Source organism: Dermacentor albipictus, chromosome 7 (genome assembly GCF_038994185.2).
Source record: "Dermacentor albipictus isolate Rhodes 1998 colony chromosome 7, USDA_Dalb.pri_finalv2, whole genome shotgun sequence".
Lineage (NCBI taxonomy): Eukaryota > Metazoa > Arthropoda > Arachnida > Ixodida > Ixodidae > Dermacentor > Dermacentor albipictus.
In genome coordinates, this window is record NC_091827.1 from 36,389,123 (window position 1) to 36,403,324 (window position 14,202).

Below are 14,202 nucleotides of genomic sequence, written 5' to 3' on the forward strand. Positions count from 1 at the left end.
TTACCTCGTTTCCTTGTTAAAACAAACTGCAAAATGAAGAAACCACAATTTCAGAGGCAAAAGTGAACACATCTTGATGTACGGATAAAATGCATCCTGACGTGGCCGACAAAAATGCACTGAAACACTAAACACGAGTGCTTGTCGAACCCTTTGAATAGCATTGCCCCCCACCCTCTGCATTCAAAGAGATGCAAAATGCACAAATGCTGTCCTAGGCAACTGATGGATCAGTTTCAATGCAACTTGCCAAACTAAGAAGCAAAAGGCAAACTAACTTACTTGCCAAACTAAGAAGCAAAAGGCAAATCCTATTGACTGCTGGAAGCAGAATTTGTATTTAGTCCTTCCTAACTTGCACAGGGATTGCCAAAACGTGGGGAAAGGAAAAAGAAAAGCTAAATATCATGTTTATAATTAATGCTGCAAGAATAGCAGTAGTTGCAATTCTGTAAACAACAACTTGCAATATGTTACAAAGCTGCACATATGGTGCTTTTTTCTGTCTAAATCTCATGAATTTCGTCATTTTTTAAAATCTGAAGGTGTGCTTAAATGAAAAGCCTGCTTCTCATTCAAATGGACCTTTATAAGTAAGACAAATTTCATTAAGATTTGCTCAGCAGTTGCTAAACAACAGCCTTGATTTCCCTCGTGTTCATGACTAAATTATGAATATAATTTCACATGTATTTCATTACGCTGAATGCATGATCAACACAACAAAATGTAGAGGGTAAACTAACAGTTCAGTTCACTAATGCAATCAAACACTACCATAAAAGAGTGACACTGTAGGAAAGAGTAGCCATGCACCTATGACAAGTTTTTCAAAGCTAGCATTTTAACGAAAGCACAACTCAGCAGCCATCATTAATACTGACATGTGCTCATTACCTTGTCTGTCTCAACTTCACAGATGACTTCATCTTCTTGTACAGTGTCACCAACAGCTGGAAAACAGCAACCAACAGTGCATGAACATCTCACTAAGTCTTTGCGTCTGGGTCAAAAAGCATCAAGCATAAATGAAGCTATAATACAGGGCTTGTGAGGATCATCGACATCACATCACCTGCTTATCTAAGAGAACCATCTTCAACTACCAAATACATTATTGGTGTTCAATGCATTCAATATATTAATTTAAAACACTTTACTAACAGATATTATACAGTAAAAGCTCGTTAATTCGAACCGCAAGGGGAAGCCGCTTCAGTTCGAATTAACGAAAGTTCGAACTAACGATAGTGAAGGAGGGCAACAGTACACTGGGATTTGGAAGCAGTAGGGCATGTCAGAAATTTGGCGTGTCAGAAAGTGATGGCGTGTGCCGCGGGCACACGCCATCTTCAAGTCGAAGCTCTGGGTCCGACTGTGCCACACCACCGATGTCCACCGAAACGAACGTTAGCCGAGGCTTAACACCATCTTAATGAATCGCGACGGCCAATATCTCCTAAGCTGAAAATAGAGGTGCACAACCGATGAATACTGCCGAGACAAAGACGCTGAACATGTGAAGGTGGCGAAGGCCCTGGTTCGTTGGTTCTTGATTGCAAGCGCAGCTGCGACGTACTTGATTCGCTGTGTTTTGGAGCTTGCCGTGCCATCTCCGCACAAAATTAGCAGCTGTACAAGATTTGCAAAGCCTCCGAGATTCGCAACGGGCAAGAAGTCTCGGAGGTTACGTAGAACGGAGAGGCGGCAGCCGCCGCTGCCTTCTGGCTGACCCCGCGTCGGTTAGATTTTTTTCCGATTTTGCCTTCTCTCGCCGCTCTCTCCGTTTCGGAGGCAATACAGCCTTGTGTGTAGGCAGTAGGCGCGCTTCTCTGGCCATGTGCCAGGCGAGCGTAGTTCGAATTATCCGTGAGGGAACCTTCTCGCGTTCAAATTAACAGACTTTTTTATACATAGACTTCTGTGGAGCTTGGCCGGACCAAATCGTACAGTTCGAATTATCCATAAATTCGAATTATTGAAGTTCGAATTAATGAGCTTTCACTGTACTTGATTTTTCTTAGCATAAGTATCTTTTTTGCCAGCAGTAAGGACTACTTATGGCAAATTCGCAGCTCTGTTTACCTGCATGTCAATGTGAAATTCATTACCCTTGCAAAAAAAGAAAACAACATCGCATAATGTTTATTTTTCTTGTGTACCAAGCAATGTTTTGCTACAGAATTAGGCAATTCATTTCAATTCTGTATGAAGATGACAACGTGTGATGCCTCAAAAGTGTATTCATTTGGTTTTGATAATAGACTTTTCTTACATAATGAATCGAGTTATGCGAGTTCCACCAAATTTATTACAATTTTTGGTGTTTATTGTTTATAAGATTGTTCAGATTTCTGCTCTTCTATTACTGCGTAGTATTAACACTATGCACTGCAATATTTTTATAAGATGAAATCTCCTTCTCTCGTAATTGTTTGTTGACATTCCCACCCTTTTTATTACTGTTTGTTCTCTTTTTTTCTCAATTTACTTTTTTTTACTTTTTACTTACTTTTTTTTTCAATTACGTTACTTTTTTTTCAATTATCCTATTTATATAATTATAGGGTGACCTGTCAGTTTTTTGTCAAACTCTTGGACCTGCTGCTGTAATATGTTTGTACCTTGTATTATAACCAATTCAGATGTTATGCACGCATTAGGGGATAGCAAAATTTCTCAATTGCACTTCTCCACACACCTAATTTGACCAAACCACTATTGGGTTAGAACCATAATTAAGGTGTCAACAAGTGGGCTGGTGAGACCATTCATGCTGCCTTCCCTCATTCGCCCCATCCAAGCTTAGAAAACGCATGTCTCAGGTTGAACAGTGCTACTAGCTCGAATGTGCCCACCTTGCTTAGGGCAAGTTAGCTTGGTGGGAAAGCTAGCTTACAGAACTTCGCATATATTCAATTGTGCATTTCATGATAGTGCACCAAAAGCAAACACACTGATCAAAGCAACATTCAAAACCTGTTGCACACATCCTGAAACACTTCTTAGTAGACCTCTGCTGCAAGTTTTAATATTATGTGTAAAATGTTTCAAGAAAAGGAGTTGGCAGGTAGATGACTGGATGTTTGCTTTTGGTGTCAATACATCGTCGTGTAGCGGGGTTCACTTCTTTCATTGTTCCTCCCAATATTTTACATCAGGCATACTTATCAATCGACTGTATAGGTGCTTTCCTAGTGTGCTATACTAGAAAAGTTTATGTTCTCACATCTGACATTCTTGTACAGAGCACTCACATGGAGTCCACATTCTGTAACCTTGATAAAGCTCATCGAAAATATGAAAATTCTTAATCCTCTCTGTGAGGTAGTTATTAACGACTCACAATCCGGAGTTCGTAACTACGTGCGGGAACGCATTTCCTCCGAAACTCTCCAGATCCTAAGGAAAGCTGGTCAACAGCACTTTGATAGCACCGTGATCGTGTGGTTCCCAGGAAATGTCGCCACCCCCACCAACGAGGTAGCACACTGCTCTGCGCGATAAATGAACCACCAGGCAGAGTCGGAAACCTCTCTTCGAGTTTGGACCTCCTGGTGCGAAACACACAAGAACGCTTAGCCAGACATAACTACACCACCAAGTTCTACCAGTCAGGCAGGTGGATATTGCCCCCACCTCACCCCAAACTGAAACGTCGCCAGGCAGTCGTCTGGCAACAACGGCAGACACACACATTCCCTAGTCCGGTGCGATTGTGGCACGTTTCCCTGCGCAACGCCCCGGTGCTCTTTGCAAATTATGTCAGGCAACTAGAGCGACGCCCTCGCACGTGTTGTGGGAGTGTGCTGTCATAGGAGCTAAAATGGCAGTAGCTCCGGAGGCTCTTGCGCCGAAGGAGGCCGCTACTCTGCACAGTTCTAACCTAAAGACACAAGAGTTGGCAGTCCAGCGGGCCTGAGAGGCGGCGACGAGGCAAGGCCCCAAAGTCCCCCCGTCGGAGAGCTGAGCTCGCGTCGTTAAACTTTGCCGGATTTTTGATCAAGTTGTTTCCATCCATCCACACAGCTGTTCATTTCTTGCAATTCCAAAGATGCAAGAAATGTGAGGAAACTAAATTTTCAATGGACCCAAATAAATGATTCCTGCGAAAGAGATAGGTAACCTCACAATACTTTATGAAATCAATTTTACTTCTGACGGCTATACTATGCTTAAAGACCTACACGTCTGGCAAAGGACTTCTCTTATGGCATCTGTGGACATTCCAAGGAAAGCGTAAAAGTCACAAGCAAGCTGTGGAAGGACTCAGGGGAGAGAGAGCCTGCTGCAGACCACTGAAGGAAGTATGTGTGTGTGTGTATAGCGTGCATCCTGTCGGGGCCAGAGACAGCCGATGAATGCATGTTGTCAGTGTGCCAGCTTGTTGATAATCTTTTCTGCTAAATGTTGATGCTTAGTAGCTTTGAACTCATATCCTATGTAGTTCGTGTCAAGTTCAGTAAACATTATGCCACTTTGCATGCCGCCTTTTTCTTGCTTGTGACAGGCTGCTCACAAAACCTTCCATGACGCCAGTTTGCTTCACGCTTCAACGACACTAGCACAGAATTGTATGTTTCCATGACTCATCTTCACATATAAAGCAAAACAATCAGATCACCAACCTTTGATCCATCGTATGTCACCTTCACTCAATGACTCGGCAAGTTGTGGACACTTGACCATTCGAAACTCGTCGCCTAAAAGAGAAGTTAATTTTGCTTGTTTTCTTTTTTTTTTCTCACACAATGTACAATGATAACATTGAAATAATTTGGCATAAGGCATACAGGTGACATGGAATGAAGTACTCACCAAGCGCCGACGTCGTTGAAATGTGTCGTAGGTAGTGTACGTGCCAGCTGCTGGGACTGGGTAGACATCTGCAACATGATCAGTCATGTTTCACAAAGCATGAGAAGAAAACGAGAACGATGTGCACACATTCAACAGTTCTTGCAACAGGCTGTTTAGTAACAGCAGAAGTTGCAGAAAATATGTACAAGTTATATTAACCCAGAAAAAAAGATTAATGGCTGCTTGACTCTTACTAGACTGAAGTGCACAAATAATGCCAATTCCGCAACTCACGCAGTTAATAAACTCTGGCACATTCTAATGCAAATGTAACTCTCAATCTGCTTTTTTACACTACCCTCACTGACATGCAACTGTGAGAAAAATACACAAAGATAAGAGTATCTTCAATGACTTAACAGCGTGCCAATGTCTCCCCTCCCTCTCTCTCCCATACAAACACACACCGTTAGCGATTCACTTCACATAGTCGCTAGTACTGCCTGTTGTGGACTTTGAAATTCATGCACAAATGGCAACAGTCCGCAAGTATGTCTGGGGTGCAATGATCCACACAATTTGACCAAGTGGTTAGTGGATGAAGCTCCCAAACTGTGACTCAGCACCGGAGCACTAAAAAAATTATGGACTTTTATGTGCCAAAACCACAATCTGATTATAGTGCATGCTCTAGTGGGGGCTTTTGGATTAATTTTGACCTCCTGGGGTTCTTCAACGTGCACCTACGCCCCCACAGAAGCACGAGTTGAGATCCTGCCCTCCACTTCATCTTAGATAAGCAACACTGTGGAAGTAGTGCAGTAGTGCAGCATTTTGAAGTGAGTTCAGTAGTGTGAGGTAGTGCAGTAGCAGTACCTCACAGTGCACTACCTCGCAGTGCTGCCTCACTACCTCAAAGTGCTACCTATTAGTGCAGTCATAGAAGTATCACTCAGTATGTTTCGAAGTTCAGTCATTATTGATCTGCGATGTCTTCAAATAATAAATGCTTTACATATTTCAATGCAACCTTGTGGACAAAAGGTCATGTTAAACTATGCATTATTTCTGCATATTTGTACTTCTAGTACATGAAATACCACACGTATTTCAGTTGTGAGCACAAGCAGCGTGCTGCGGCTGCTGGTCACAAAAATTTATCACTCTGCTTATTTGGTGTTAAATGTCTGATCCATGAAGCCTCCCACAAATTATTATGTTAAATTTCGTAGGGGGGGGGCATGAGACCCCCCCCCCCCCCCGGCTACGCCCCTGCCGAGGTGAAGTGGATCGTTTCAGAATACGCATCCACCGCGTGCCAGCTGACGCCGGGATTCAGCAAAAAAACATCCGGCAGGCCCCGTTGTTGCCCTGCGCGGGCGAGCGCCCCCGTTTCCCCGGCTACGGCGCTTTCGGCAAACTTTCCCGCCCCTCTCGGTAAAGAAACAAAGAGCGTGCGGAAAGCGTGAGCCGTCACCCGCGCAAGTGGAAACACAACGAAACAACCTATGTAGACGCGGTACACCGCCACGACCCGGACGAACGAAGACGTTTCCTTCGAAAAATAATAAAAAATGCAAGCTCAGGTGAGCGTCGGCGGCGAGGTAGCACTCTTACCACCACACGCCGGAAAAATTTCCACGCTCGCTTTGTTTGCTCGTCGCAGCGGCGGACGACGCGCGCTACGGCCGGACGCGCTAAACACTTCGCATGTATACGCTACGCTGAAACGCGAGCATCTCGTCCAAAAAAGCAGCAGCAGCGCGACCAACGCGGCGGCGTTGCTCTCTCCCCCCGCACAGCGAGACGACGCGCCCTGTTCACACAGGTAGAAATTCTACGTCGCTACACAACCAATAACTCTTCCTTTCGGTTAACGACGAAAGCGACCGGCGCGAGCGATTCCGCGTCGCTAGGCCTAAAACGCGAAAAAACATCCCCTCGCCCGCCGGATTTTTACGGCTGTTTACTTCCTCTTCGCGTTTGTGAGAACGGAACTCCCTCCTTATAACGCAGTTTCGCCCCACCACCCTCCCCACCTTTTGTTTTTTCTCTTGTTGTAGCCACTGCGTTTCCTTGTTCGAGCGCGCGCCGCATTCCCGCTTTCCAATGACGCGTTTCCTTTTTCCAACGACGACCCGTGAGGGCTTGGCTTGCAACGGAAGACGCAACGGAAGAGGCCGTAGGGGGGAGGGGGCGGGGTGGAACGATAAAACGCGAGACCGTGCGTAGCGCCGGCGTTTCGCGTTGTACGTGTCGCAAAACGCGCGCGCGCGGTTACAGCCATACGATCGGCAACACTGTGTGTGCTTCTTCGCACCTTTCGCTTCCACCCCCTCCCCCTCGCCTCCCCCAGAACTTCCATATGACACAATAGGCTCTCTTCCCCCTTTTTCGTTTTCCCGTAGTTTCCTACATTTTTTTTTGCTTTTTCCCCACTATTATTTCTAAAATTTTCCGTGAGGCGGCCGCGCCGATCCATGCGATGGTTTAACGTCGTGCGGTTTTCATTAGGGAGTTTTAGCGCACCCCCAAAACTTATTACAGCAGAATACCGGAAGCATAACTTCGAGTCGGCCTAGTTGGAACCGATTCATCTTAAAATTTTTTGCGCATAGAAACAGGGACAAAGAATAGAAGAAACACAAGGACGAGCGCTTTCTTTGTCCCTGTTTGTTTGCGCAAAAAAGTTGTAAGAAGAATACCGGAGACGCCGATGGTAGGCGATTTCCACTAGCAACTCCTACGAAACGGGGCGGCGACAAACAGTCGCCGAGCACGCTTGAGCTAATCAGGTAATATATACACCGATTGCAGCCCAGCATCTTGCCTACCTCAACTTGATTTTTTCTCTCTTCATCAACAACTCTATCCACATAATTAACAGTTGCCCTTGCCTGCAACGACCCCGGTTCTATCAATATCTTCTCTGCTTTTTTTTTTCCCAGCGGCATTGTAAACGTACCTTGTTCATCTCGACCGCTGACAAATTAATGCTTCCACCCGCTTTGGATCGTAGAGCTTCTGGAAAGTGGACGCTCATTACAGCTTTTACTGGGTGAATGTCTTGGCATCCCATTAAGATGCGCTGAGTCGTCTCCGTACTTTTGCTGCAGAAGACACTTAAGCCTCATCTTAGCTGTTGCGAACATTTGGCATAGGGTAGCAATGGTGCTGGTAGCGCTACCTGGCGGCGGCTTTTTCTTTAACCATAAGGCCTGACGAACATTCATGTGTTGAGTCATTGTTTTCGCAAAAGGGGCAGACGAGGAGAAAAACAAACAACGTGCTACGGTTAATGAAATGCTGTAGAAGTGTCTTTATCGCAACGTGTAATATGATGCAATGTCTACCCACCGCGCATGTCGCAACTATATTATCTACAATGCACTTACGCACTACACTATTTGCGATTTATGCTGAAACGCAAGCAAGGCTGCGATTTAGTAGCGATGCTTTCTGCTCGATTCTATACCACTCTTACCATTCACGGCCGGCCGGTCCCGTTGATAAACGTGGGCGGAGCGCGAAAAATCGCGAAAAGGAATGGCATCGGAAAAAGGCGTGGCTACAAAATCGCCGCCATGCATGGCAGTTCAGTGGAATGCACGCATTGAGACTCGGACGCAGCGACGTTCGCGGCGCGCTGGTGAGGAAAGGCGTATGTCTAGAGATGTACGACGCAAAAGACAGCGGTTGGCCACCATTCGCCCGTTTCGTTGCTGCGTCTTTATAAGCTAACGACATCGTCTCAAATAGTTATAGTTAGCGTTGGCATGGGAGAAGTGTGCGTGCGATTGCGGCCTAATGGTTATAAACACATCGGGCAGTTGTGCGCGACCCGTTGTCTCGCGTGTGTGTTTGTGCGTGTGTGTGTGTTTGTGTGTGTGTGTGTGTGTGTGTGTGTGTGTGTGTGAGAGAGAGAGAGAGAGAGAATTCTCTCCACCGCGAGGAACACCCCAGGAAAGCAAGACGCTCGCCGCGCTCCGACAACACGATATCGAAATTCTGAAATGGCGAGCGACGGTCGAGAAGACGAGAGAGCAAGGGACGAAGCCGCTAGAACTTAACTGTGCATGCGAGAAATTCTACGGCGAGTGCGGTTAAACCTGTCAGGCGGCGCATCATGCATACCGGAAGACACACAGTCCTCTTTTCGCGTTCCTTTCCGGCGTGATAATACATATAGGTTGCACATGACGTAACGGACGCAGCTTTTCACCGTGCTGGGTCACAAACACGACGCTTAGGATTACGTCAGTGCAAGCCATCTTAAGTAAAGGCACGCTGCGGAGCGTCCTATCTGGACACAGGTTACGCCGAAAACGTTCGTAAAAGCCTTCAGATCCTACAGAATGCAACGCATTCCTATAATTTACGGAAAAAACAACTGTAGGCTAGACTCGAGCAGACGCTGTCAATATCCACAACACCGCGCTTCGATGGTGCAAGAAGTCGATTCCGGGGTCTTAACGCGTGACGGAACCTCGATGTGATTATGAAGTGCGCCGTAGAGGACGGGGCGCTCCCGATAAACGTTGACCACCCGCGGGCGTTCTTCGACGCGCACCCAAATACGCACGACGCCGCACCAGCGTCCTGGATTCCTCCGCCACCGCAATATGCGGCGGCCGCGGCCAGGTATCGCACCCGCACCCTCTATAGCTCGGTAGCTCAGGGCCGAAGCCACTGAGAGGAGCAGGAACTTGCGTCCCCCCCACCCCCCCGTGTATTTTCTGGCTTACAATGCTACCTCGTCTCGCTGCAAATGTGACGCCATTTCGCGTTTCGCAGAAGCGTAAACTTACTAACGGCAGTTCGACTCTCCTCTGTGGAGTCCACATTAAGCGCCGGGCGCAGCCGTCGAGATTCGAACCAACGACGTTGAGAATCAGACGCGATTTCTACCGGACCAGAGAGGGGCTACACTATATATGGTACATAGAAAGGAGACCCAGTCAAGCTGAAAGAAACCAAACACAGAGCCAGCGCGGCGTGTCCATTCACGAGATGCCGCAGGCGCGCAGCGCGTATACATATAACGCCCCGCGCATACGATATATATATATATATATATATATATATATATATATATATATATATATATATATATATATATATATATATATATATATATATATATATATATACACCTGTCCTCCGAAGAATGTTCTCGAAGGCAAATTGCGTATACTACGAACTGAAAAGCTCGCTCGCTCGCAGAGCCCTCGCGCCTTGAAGCAAGGCGAGAACAGAGCGAGCGCGAGGATGCGCGCGAACGCCTCGCATTCCGGGCGCGCGCGCGCGCACAAGTGGTGCCCGTGCCTCCATACACGACTAGACGGCAACGTCGCGGCAGCCGAAAAGATGATGAGACGAGACCTGCTTTCCAGCGTTTTCCCTTTCTTTCTTTCTTTCTTTCTTTCTTTCTTTCTTTCTTTCTTTCTTTCTTTCTTTCTTTCTTTCTTTCTTTCTTTCTTTCTTTCTTTCTTTCTTTCTTTCTTTCTTTCTTTCTCCGAAGCACGTAGACTTGATTTCTATCTCTCGCGCTCACTTTCCCATAGCCGACGAAAGTCGGGCGGGAAAAAGAGGCCCGAGCCCATCTCACGAGAACGAAAAAAAAAAGAAGAAATCTCTCGACGACGAGCAGTTGGAGAAAGAAAGAAGTAACGAAATAGAGAAAAGAAAACCCGAAGTAAACGGAAAACTCCAGGTTCTCTGGAGATGGGAGTAAAAGAGAAAGAAAAAGAATCGCGACATTCCGCACCAAAGTGGTATACCGTACGCGGGCGTGAACGGCGTGGGCGACGCCGGTTGAAAAGCGTCCCCCACATACAGCGACGACGACGACAACGGCGCCATATTTCAAAAAGCGTTTTGTAACCTCTACGCCGCGGCGCCGTTCCGCGGGCGGTCCTTTAAAAATATTTCCCTTCCTCGATTCTTCCATCTTCTCTATGAGAATGCGCCCAGGCGATGCCTTTCCTTTCTTTTTTTCACAACTTATATTCAGCTACGGCCTTCGGGAACAAAATAATAAAGTAAGAAATAAGAAAATGTAGAAAGAAAGAAAGAGAAAGAAAGAAAGAAAGAAAGAAAGAAAGAAGCCAGCAATGGGCGATATCAGGGGCAACTGCAAGACCGGCAACACAAGGCCGAGAACACACCTGTAAGACCGGGAACAAAATCATAAAGTAAGAAGCGAGAAAATACAAATAGAGCGAAAGAAAGGAAGAATGAAAGAAGCCAGCAATGGGCAATATCAGGGGCAGCTGCAATACAGGCAACACAAGACCGAGAACAAAATCATAAAGTAAGAAGCGAGAAAATACAAATAGAGCGAAAGAAACGAAGAATGAAAGAAGCCAGCAATGGGCAATATCAGGGGCAACTGCAATACAGGCAACACAAGACCGAGAACAAAATTATAAAGTAAGAAGCGTTAAAATACAAATAGAACGAAAGAAAGGATGAATGAAAGAAGCCAGCAATGGGCACTATTAGGGGCAACTGTAAGACCGGCAACACCTCCCCCCCCCCCCCCCCCCCCCCGCCCGCGCCCCAACCAACGCCGAGGTGCGCAGCGAGCTCGCCGAATTCCAACCAACGCCTCCACCCTCCCCGCGATCTCCCACTTATCTTCCTCCCTTCTCCTACTTTCGGCACCCGGGCCAACGTTGCGCTCGCATCCTACGCCTCCCGCCAGCGCTCTATTCGACGCGCTACCTACCGGAGTGTGGCAGCCTCCTGCATTGTTCGTCATCGTCGTCGTAGCAGTAGTTCGTTCGTCCACCGAGGCGACGGCGGCGGCCAGGTTTCATAACGCGTCGTCGCCCGGAACGCCGCAGCGGCAGCGTGAACGGGCGAAGGCATCTCGAAACGAGAAACTTTAAAAAGTGCTCGCCTGCCTCTGCCCGAGCTGAAAATCTCCGACCCGACGGCGACGACGACACACGGCAGGTATGAGAGAATAAGGAACTAAACACATACACGGAGACGGCAACGCCGAGAACGCGTCGCAGGGACAAATAGATCGAAGGGGACAGAAGGTATGAACACGGCCAAGTCTACGCGTTTCTTTTCGATTTTTTTTTCATCGCTCGATTTGATTCCGGTAGTCCTTGAAAACCGGGATTTCGACACAATCTATAACAAAAAGAAAAATAAAGAAAGAAACAAACAGAGAGAGAGAGAGAAGAGTGAAATTCTTCGCGCTGTACGCCGGGTGACAAATGCGTTCCTGGGACGACGCGCAAAGCGTCGCGGCCGGGGTCTTTCTCCTATCTCGCCAATCTATATCCGCCGAGATTGAAAAATCTTCCGGCACACCTTCCATTGATTTGCGGACGTTAGACACTGCACGCGTACCATGCGCTGCTTGCGATGGGGGGCGCCGCGTTCCTTCCAAAGCCCCTGTAAAGCGTGCTTCACCGAGAGCAGGAGCGTTTTGCTACGAAGCCTAGCCGCTTTCGTCAACACGCGTAAAGAAAGAGGGAGGGGAGGTGAAAGAGAGAGCTTGTAAAGCGGGCTTTATCCGAAGCAAGGCAGTCCGCTGCGAAGCCCACATACTTTAGTAAACGAGGATAACAGTTGTAATGAGTGATTGAGTATTAAAAAAAAAAAAGAGCGAACCCGTAAAGCACTCTTCACCACAAACGTACTTGATGTGCTGTGAAGCCTACGCACTTAGGTCAATGATTACCTATTAGGAAGAAAAAAAAAAAGAAAGGGGAGGGCGGAAGGCTAAGTGTAGTCAGATGACCGGTGCCGTGAAGACTGCTGAGAAGATCTGATTTCTTTATTCTTACAGCTCCAATAAAACCCTCAGCGACAGAGGGGAATAACTTCTCTTCAGTGACAATACAGCGGGCCATTATTTGACAGAACCACACAGGAGCGGAGATTATTTTCAGCACCCACCCACGAGAACGCCATGATGCGGACGCTTCGCCAGAGGGAGTACTCACCGTGATGTGTGCTTGTGAACTTGTCTCTTCGGCGTTCTTGCATCTGCGCAGAGAAAAAAAAAAAGTTTACGTGAGATGCAGTTACCCGAGATCAGTAATGTCAACGGAGCCACCGCATGGCAGGCTTCAGGGCTACAGCTGCCAACCAATAATACGCCAAAGGGTTTATGGTCCCAAACCAACCTCTGGGCTTCGAGTGACGCCGAAGTTGGCGCAGTAACAGACAGCTTTAGTTTTAGCGTGTGCAGCTCCTCCGTAGCCAAGTGCGTTTTTCGTGAGACAACGTTCAGTCGCGCGTTCCGTACGCGTCGTGATGCTGACAACTCTTAAAATTAAACTTCTTTTGTCTTTTTTAAATTAAGTTAAATTAAATTAAATTAAACTCTTTTGTCACAAGTGTCAGTGACACTTGTGCAGCGTTGTACAGAGGAAGTTCATCAATGTGACGCTTGCCCATCGGCAACCCTAATGCCCCCGTCACTTTGCGAACGCCCTGACGCTTCCGTTGGCAGCTTAATCTCGCTAGCACGCTCCGTAAGAGACCGACTCATAGACCACAGACCATCTTTATGAGAGATTGCAAAGCCTGCGCGCAAGCTAGAGGTACGTGCGTACGCAAGCAACGCCAAACGTAAGGGTTACATGGTCGTTGTGTACGCTCAGCTGAACCGTGTGCGTGCGTGTGTGTGTGTGCGTGCGTGTGAGTGAGTGAGTGAGTGAATGAGTGAGTGTGTGTGTGTGTGTGTGTGTGTGTGTGTGTGTGTGTGTGTGTGTGTGTGTGTGTGCGCGCGTGCGTATGTGCGTGCGTGTGTGTGTGCGCGTGTTGAGGGGCGGAAGGAGGGAAGGGGGGAGTAGGTCTCGGAATTCACTTTGACCACAATGGGTTACCTAAAGTACACTGGAAGCGCGGTACCGAAGCTGGAACCGCACTAATGGCACTTACTTTCTGTCTTGGCACATTTAGCCCATGCTTCGCATAACTTAGAAAGAAAGGTACCGAGCGATGCAGTGCGCAAGCAAGTTTGAGCGCAAGAAAGTAAAACAACAAGTAAAAGGAGAGAGAGAGAGAGAGAGAGAGAGAGAGAGAGAGAGAGAGAGAGAAGACGAAGTCGCGAAATGACCGCAAACGCAGCTAACGATGACGGATGGGCAAAGAACGGAGACGACGGATCGGAAAGAAAGGCGCTGTCACGGGGAGAAAAAAGGCGCAGGCCGGCGAGACGTTTAAAAAAAAAAACAACGGAGTGCTTCGGATTAAAAGAAGAAAAAAAGATGGCAGGCAGACACCATGACTTGGAACGTAATCTGGCAAGAGGCCACTGCGGTTTCCCCCGAGCGACGCGCGTACAGCTTCCTTGCGGCGTCCTCCTTTTGCGTACACACACACCGGACGCGCCCGCGAGCGGCGCTGCAGATTCATTCTCGTTAGGGGGCG

At 47.4% G+C, this 14,202-nt stretch overlaps 1 protein-coding gene across 1 annotated transcript in view; it reads right to left on the minus strand.

The window, feature by feature from the left end:
• LOC135905694 (dihydrolipoyllysine-residue succinyltransferase component of 2-oxoglutarate dehydrogenase complex, mitochondrial-like) overlaps positions 1–14,202 on the minus strand; it is a 48,603-nt gene that overhangs the window by 24,025 nt on the left and 10,376 nt on the right. Inside the window, exons 3-6 of the mRNA XM_065436666.1 lie at positions 12,768–12,810; positions 4,819–4,886; positions 4,629–4,703; positions 898–953 (exon numbers count right to left, since the gene is read on the minus strand). Of these exons, the coding sequence (XP_065292738.1) occupies positions 898–953; positions 4,629–4,703; positions 4,819–4,886; positions 12,768–12,810 (242 nt within the window). The remainder of the gene's footprint in view (positions 1–897; positions 954–4,628; positions 4,704–4,818; positions 4,887–12,767; positions 12,811–14,202) is intronic.